Genomic DNA, 7349 nt, shown 5'->3' on the forward strand with positions numbered 1-7349 from the left:
GGCGATCCTAGTTTTACAGTGGCAAAGGTTTGGGCTGTATTGTGTTCTGAGTGTCTTTGAGGAAAGTAGAAATTGTAAGTGATGAACTAGCACATGTAGCTGATTTCTAGTGTTGGAGCTCCGGGCAAAATACCCCAAAATGAGGGCTTCAAAAGTAGTTTCAGGTGAAAAAGATTTTCTCTGTCATTCTTGGTCCTCCTATCTCTCAGTCCCATTCTACCCCTGGGGCTAAACATAGAGACCAGAATCCCTCTTCCCAAAGGTTCTGAGAAACCAGAAGCTCTTTTTTCTAACTTTGTAATATTTTCACATTTTCATGTAAAAACTGTCCGTAAAGATATGATCTAATCTACCTTGTTTGAATGGAAGTCACAAGACCCCCATTCCAGAGAGGATCCTGCCCCATATCTGGGGGGAATGACTGTGCTCAGATAGGTCAAGCAGAGTCTAGAAGGTCAGGCCTTGCAGGTTTCTCCCACTCCGTCTATTAGCATGAGATCATAGCCTTTTTGTCCCATTATATTTCTACACAACTGTCCATACTCCTCTGAGCCCGGGCATAAAAATAGATAATTTCCTATGTATCTTCCACTATTAACACTAAAGGCTCCGGGGGATATGCTTCAAATAAGCTCGTTTGCCTTATGTCCTATGGATCTGCCTTTTGTGACTTGATTCAGCGAAACTTAGGAGGACCAGGGGGCGTCTTGGTCAATACACTGACAAACTGAGAAAAGTGTTTAGGATTTAATTTTTAATCTTCTAGATGCGTATAGTAAATAGGAGAAGAGGGAGAAATTAGCCAAGGAAGCACGGAGGAAAAGGGAGTCAGCATTGGATGATTCAGAAGGTACTCAAAGTATGCAGATACCTGGTCCTGGAAACAGGTGCAAGGGTGTGCCTGGAAAACCATTAGCCTGAGAGGAGAGGCATGTGTCTCACGGATCCAATCAACTGTCTCTGCAGAAGTTAAGAATTGAGATATGGGAGATATGGATATTCAAGGAAGATCTGTAGACAACTTCTTGTCTGATGGCCTGCACTCATGTGAATTCCATGGGAAACCAACAATTTTTTGAGTTTTATACCAGAAAAACGTTGCCAGACTGGACTGAATGGGGATAAAGATGGGACGAAATGAAAAGAGGCTGTTAGAGTTCCGTGATTGTACCAGCAAGAAAGGGACTGACTGAGGTACCCAACTGTGACCATGTCTTCATTTTGGAGACAGGGAAGAAGGACTCCAAAGTTGGGTCAGAGGTTGGAGTGGCCGTCACTTCCCCCAAGAACCAGGGGCACGTTCCTAGGGGACTGGGACATCTCTCTCTTGGTCCCAGAAACAGAGGTCACCTCCTGAGTTCCAGGCATTTGTCCCACCTCCTCGGTTTCAGAGGGATGGATGGGCTGCAACAGTCCAGGCTGGAGGGAGAGCCCCCACCCCGCTGCCCAGGACTTAGGGTATGAAGCTGTTACCTCATTGGGCCTGAAAGACAGAGCATTGAGCCCAAGCAGAATCTTTTCCATCCTTAGAAGATAATGGAATTTGTCCCCACTAGGTTTCCACGGTGCGTAGGGTCCATGAACTTCAGTAGTTTTTCGGATTTCTTGCTTTTGGTATGATAAGCCCTATCCAGTACCAGTCCCACAACTGTCTTTCAGAAGCAGATATCTTGTCTAGCTTCACAGATGCAGTGGTGGAGAGAATTCCTACCTCAGCATGAGTCATACCTGGAGACTCACCCATTCCAGATATAGAAGATTATCAAGTGAGATATTGGAGAATTGACATTGGAGTGAGTTAAGTCTTTGGGGGATATTGTGATGAAATGAATGTATTTTCTATGTGAGGACGTTAATTTGTGCTGCTGAGTGGATGCAGAAGATATACTAGTATGGATGGAGTTGTGTCTCCCTAAAATTCACAGGCAGAAGTCCTGGCTCCTAGTATTTTAGAATGTGGCCTTATTTGGAGAGAGTCTCTACACAGGTCATCTGGTTACAGTGAAGTTATGAGGGTTGACTCTACCCAACAGGATTGATCTCCTTACAAAAGGGTGACAATTGGTATCCAGAACTGTGAGATAAAAAAAATACATAGTGTTTATGTCAGCCAGTCTCTGGAATATTTTTCAGCGGCCCTAGAAAACTAAAAGATTACACCTCCATCAACAGTATTAAAAGCATACAACCCATCAAAGAACCAAAGAAGTACACCCATCTAATCACAGGTTTCCCCTTCAACTCCCATTGAACATCCCTGGACAACTAACTCATCCTAGTTCAGACGAGGAAACTTGATCACAAATTGGGCTGTGGCTCCTTGGCTACAGGTGCCTCACTGGATGACCAGATCCGAGTGGAGCTTGTGCTGCTCCATCGGACAGCATTCCATCATCCCCGTGATACATAGAGGCCAGTCATGAAGATTTTCTTAAACAGAAGATTCTAGCCTGAAGAAGAGCAGAATCAAATAAATGTAAACAAGTAAGATTTCATTATGAGGGAACCTAGAATAGGCATTGTTCCTTAAACTTTTTGAGGAGTAGTTTTCTCTGTGCCATGTTTGGGTCCTTGCTTATATTTTCAAATGAACTCCAGCTTACAGGGAAGGCTGATCAAATGTTTGACTGGACTATCTTTATCCCATTCATGCTATTTTCCCTACATTGACACCTCTTATTTGTTGTTTGGGCAGTTAAGCTCTTTCCCGCAGTTTGTGTTTCCCTAAGTCAGAGCATGACATCACGATTGCTCACTAGGTTCCCCCTCTGCTCAGTCACCCACAGAAACGCTATATCAATAGGTTAGCTTCCTCTTCCGATCTTCATATCAATCCACCCCTTTCCTCTTCCTATAATTCACCGGTATCAGTCCCCTTGTCCTATCCCTCTTCACTCCCCACAAGCAAGTCAGATTTCATTGTTGACCCTGTTTTACTAATGGCCTTCTTTGATTTCTGAATTTACAAAGGGAAAACACATATTCCAGGGTGAAATATCCCAATGGATTTGGTTTCTCAAAGGACTTGTCTAATTACACACATATGCAAGGGTAACTTCAGAAATTTATTCGTAGGTCTTAATTCACAGAAACATTGGCACTTTACAGCAAAACAATTAGCATATTGAGAAATAAGTCACTGAGTGACATGTGGTGTTTTGGATCAGCTACACAGCTCTGTCTCTGCAAAGAAACAGGGTTCTGCCAAGAATCTTTGGTTTGGCAAGTGTTGTTCTGGACTTGTAGGAACATTTGGCGGCACCATCCAGAGGGATTTACTTGCAGCTGATTTTGTGGGGATTTTCTTGGTCTCCTTGTGCAGTAAGCACAGCTTCAACTATTTTCATAACATTTCTCTTCAACTATTTTCATAACATTTTTCTAACAATCTGGAAAAACAGAAAGTAACAAATCCCAATGAGGGGACTTCTTGGTTCTACATCCTTTCTCTGTGGATCCCAAGTGGGGCTCTGGAGGTGACCTTCCCCCATTCCCATCTGCCCCACTCAGGGAAGCTCTGGCTACTATCCTGCCCTGAACCCATTTCCCTCTTGACCAAGGATTCCTCTTTAAATGGTGGAATAATCTATGTGGCTATGTGTTGGGCCCTCTGGGGTGGTTGTTTCCCACTTCGGATGGGTTCAAGAAAATTTTGATTTTTCGCATTTATCCAGCTTTTGTTTCATGGTTTGACTGAGAATGCCATCCTTTACTGGTTTTTACATATGAAGGAGAAGGGGTGTTTATGAGATGTTTCAAAGTTCACAGGAAACATTTAACAAAAATGGCCATAGATTGAGTTTCAAGGCACAACATAATAAATTCCTGTGGGTTGCAGTCCCAGAGTATGTTCTCTTGTCCACATCCTCAGGGACTGGAAATCAATTGAAAAGGAAAGCAATGGGAAAGTCAGCACCTGCTCTGAAATTCAGCAACACACTTATAGAAAAAAATGCTAAAAATACCAAGACTTGGGACCCAGAAGAGAGCACAATGAATGGTAGTCTATGTTAATATTAACAAGAATATTAATATGCCAATCTCTTGAGGAAATAAGCATTATCTGACTTCTGCTAATGGCTGCCAATGCCCTGTATGACTTGATGTTAGGGACAAGGAACATAGATTAATCTTAGCTTTGGATTCATAGCCCTAAAAGACCATGATTACAAACACTGCAAACAAAAACATCAGGTAAAGAATCACACTGCCGTTCCTTTAAACACCAGGTTGAATACCACAGTAAGGCTGCTGTGGGTTGAGCTTGGGTCACTCCCCCCAACATTGGGACAATGACTGTTGCTCATAGACTGCAGGTCACTCATTGGCTGCACCACTGTACACTAAGGCATGAGCTGTTTCTGTGGACACTCAGTAATCCTACTGACACATACCTGGAAGTAAGGAAGGTTTCTGTTCAAAAAGAAATGAAAAAATTATTGTCAGAGCAAACAGAGAATGAATTGCAATAGTGATCTCAGAGTCGGGGAAGCTGAAAAACGAATGGATTCCTGAAAATTTTATTTAGCTATATATACACTGTAACTGGGCCTCGCTTGCTTATTTACATGGATTCACGATGAGGGAGGTGCTGAACACGTTTAGGAGGGTTACCTCTCTTCTTATGTCAGCGTATTCACTTTCTCTGTTGCCATATCGCACATAATGAAGTTCTGGAAAGTTCCACCATACAGTCGTAGGAGAATGAGAGTGAAAAAAGTAAACATCAGGACCTTGATAATGTCATCATAAAATAACCGAGAAAGATAACTAATAAAAACGGTCATTTAGGAAACCGAGGAAATGAAACCCGATCACGGAAACACCCCCTACTTTTCCTTGGAGCATATTGCACTACAGATGTATTGGAGTTGACAGTGTTCTGCACAGTGAGAAAAATGCTTGATAAACCACAGGACAGCACATGCCCCCCAAGCCGGCAGGGTGCCACCCACCCTAACCTCCGATGGGGTACCCTCCCTTGGTGAGCCACTGGTCTTTAGGGCCACGTGCAGAGGCCCTGAAGAGAGCCTTTGGGTTTTCCGGGTGCTCAGGTGCTCCTGAGACAGCGCACTTGCTTTTGGTGTACCTGAGGGTGGCATTCGTGCCCTGGGCCTCAGCGAGCCTGCCCATCTTCCCCGGCAGCAGTAGGCGCACGGCCACCTGGATGTCCCGGGAGGTGATGGTCACACGCTTGGCGTAGCGGGCCAGGCGACCAGCCTCGGTGGCGATGCGGTCCAATATGTCATGGACCATAGAATCCATGACACTCACGGACTCCGGGGAAAGGCTGAGGCCCTGGTCAACCTGCTTCAGCACCTGGGGGAAATAGGCGGCAAAGCTGTCCCCGAAGCTGTCCCTGCGGCGGTTGGCATGGCGCCTGCGGGAGCCTTGGAACCCTCGCCTCTTCTTCTGGATGGTCGTGGAGTTGGCCCCTTTGGGCTCTTGAATGCTCTGGTCTTCCTCAGAGGTCGTCTTAGAGGAAGCCTCAGCCATGGCGGAGGCAGCGGCCACTAGATGGCAAGACCAGACTGTGCCGGTTGTGGACCAGGGAAGCCGGGCACTTTGGTATGGCCGTGTGGCTCTACGTCACAGTCCAACTCGACATCTGATTGGATGAAGTGTCACCCAGGGAGCCTGTCAAAAATCCTCTCTCCATTGAAGGTGATTGGATGATCCTGTTGCTTGGCATCACATCAGCCAATCACAGAGGGCGTCTGCTGGCCTCAGCGGCCCCTGATACCTACCTCAAAGGAACACAGAGTCTTGCTCTGTCACCCAGGCTGGAGTGCAGTGGTGCAATCTCAGCTCACTGCAACCTCTGCCTCCTGGTTTCAAGCGATGCTCCCTCTTCAGCCACCCAAGTGGCTGCGACTAGAGGCTCGTGCCACCACACCTGGATAAGACATATATATACATACTATATATATACACAGACACACACACCCACACACACACATACACACGTATAGTGTACAACGTGGTTTCATCATGTTTCCTCAGGCTGGTCTTGAACTCCTGGACTCCAGCGATTCTCCTGCCTTGACCTCCCAAATTTCCGGGATTACGGGCATGAGCTATTGTGCCTGGCTGAGAAAACTTATTCCAAGAAAATAAAACATGATGTTGATACCCACTGAAGGATGCACCCTAAAACCAAAACAAAAAAAAAAAAAAAAAAAAAAAAAAAAAAAAAAAAAAAAGTCTGAGACCATTTATAAACGTGGTTACAAAACTCATACCTGAAATATTACTTAAATCATATTACACACACACACATACACACAAAGATAAACAGTCTACTGCTATAAATAGCAATTTAGAAGTATCAAACGGGGCAAACGTTACTAATGGAACAAGCAGACCTCATACAATATTTTTTCAACATTACCTCTCTTATACAATTCATTTAAATACATAACAAAAACCCACAGTGCAGAAATAGCTAAATCAGAAATTCAATGAACAGCACCCTTTTCAAGCTTCCAAGAAACTGAAGGACTGTAACTCATTCACGTTTGTCTAATTCTATTATTTCCCAGTGCACAATCTTTTTTAATGCAAAGCTTAATGTCCTGTGAGTACGCATCACTTACGATGGAAGTATCCAATGAGAGGACCGAAACCCCACTCTCCACTGGCTCAGCTAATGAAGTGTCTTCAGCCCTGGGCCTGAACCATTGGCTGAGAATGTGAGCAGGTGACCAGTCCTGAATCAATAAATGCCCTCAAGCTGTTCAGCCTTGTAAATTGAAGAGAAAATTAGTTTGAGGTGTTTGTCTACTTTTATTTCTTTGTTTGATTTTCGTTTTCTTTTAATTGTGGTGACTTCAGGATTTGAATCCAAGGCTGTGAGTAAGCATGTCTCCCACCTCTTGCATCGTATTGTGAAGGAAAGCTCTCTGAAAAGGAATTTGGAGGAAAGAGACTATTCCTGTGAACAGCTTGCATACCAGGGAGGTGCAGACTTCAGTGTAAAACAAAGGTGCAGTTCCAGAGAACTAAAAAAGGATACGGCTATTATAGAGAAAGTTCCCAGAAAGGTTCTCAGTGCAGTCCATTCATGTAAATAAAGGATTCAAACTTAGTTCTGACTGGTTGACTCAGTTGAGCTCTGATTGGTCTACACGACTGAGCCCTGATTGGCAGGGCAGGTGAGCTCAGGTTGGTTGGTTCAGGCGACCTCTGAAAGCTGCAGAGTTAGACAGAGGTGTGGGTTTTTGGGGAATTCCTAGTGCATGTGTGGGCTCTAGTCTGCACGTGGCAGCTTGGCTGTAGTTTCAGATTAGGCTCAGTCACTGGGATCCATCTTGAAAGACTGACTCTTTTAGGTTCACATTTGTCCACAA

General features: G+C 44.6%; 1 protein-coding gene across 1 annotated transcript; it reads right to left on the bottom strand.

The window, feature by feature from the left end:
• Positions 1-3044: 3044 nt before the first annotated feature.
• Positions 3045-5561, bottom strand: H2BW2 (H2B.W histone 2). Its single transcript, XM_017847915.1, has 3 exons — positions 5090-5561; positions 4615-4673; positions 3045-4413 (listed from the first exon to the last, which is right to left on the bottom strand). Exons 1-2 carry the CDS (start codon positions 5494-5496, stop codon positions 4637-4639), a joined length of 444 nt encoding a protein of 147 aa, XP_017703404.1. The 5' UTR covers positions 5497-5561; the 3' UTR covers positions 3045-4413; positions 4615-4636.
• Positions 5562-7349: the final 1788 nt, after the last annotated feature.

The sequence above is a fragment of the Rhinopithecus bieti genome, unplaced genomic scaffold, assembly GCF_001698545.2.
Source record: "Rhinopithecus bieti isolate Rb0 unplaced genomic scaffold, ASM169854v2 scaffold_31152, whole genome shotgun sequence".
Lineage (NCBI taxonomy): Eukaryota > Metazoa > Chordata > Mammalia > Primates > Cercopithecidae > Rhinopithecus > Rhinopithecus bieti.

Coding starts and splice junctions, on each gene's coding strand:
- H2BW2 (XM_017847915.1), bottom strand. CDS start 5,496: ATGGCTGAGGCTTCCTCTAAGACGACCTCTGAGGAAGACCAGAGCATT. Junction 4,674..5,089: donor GGCACGAATGCCACCCTCAG/GTACACCAAAAG, acceptor GGAACTTTCCAG/AACTTCATTATGTGCGATAT.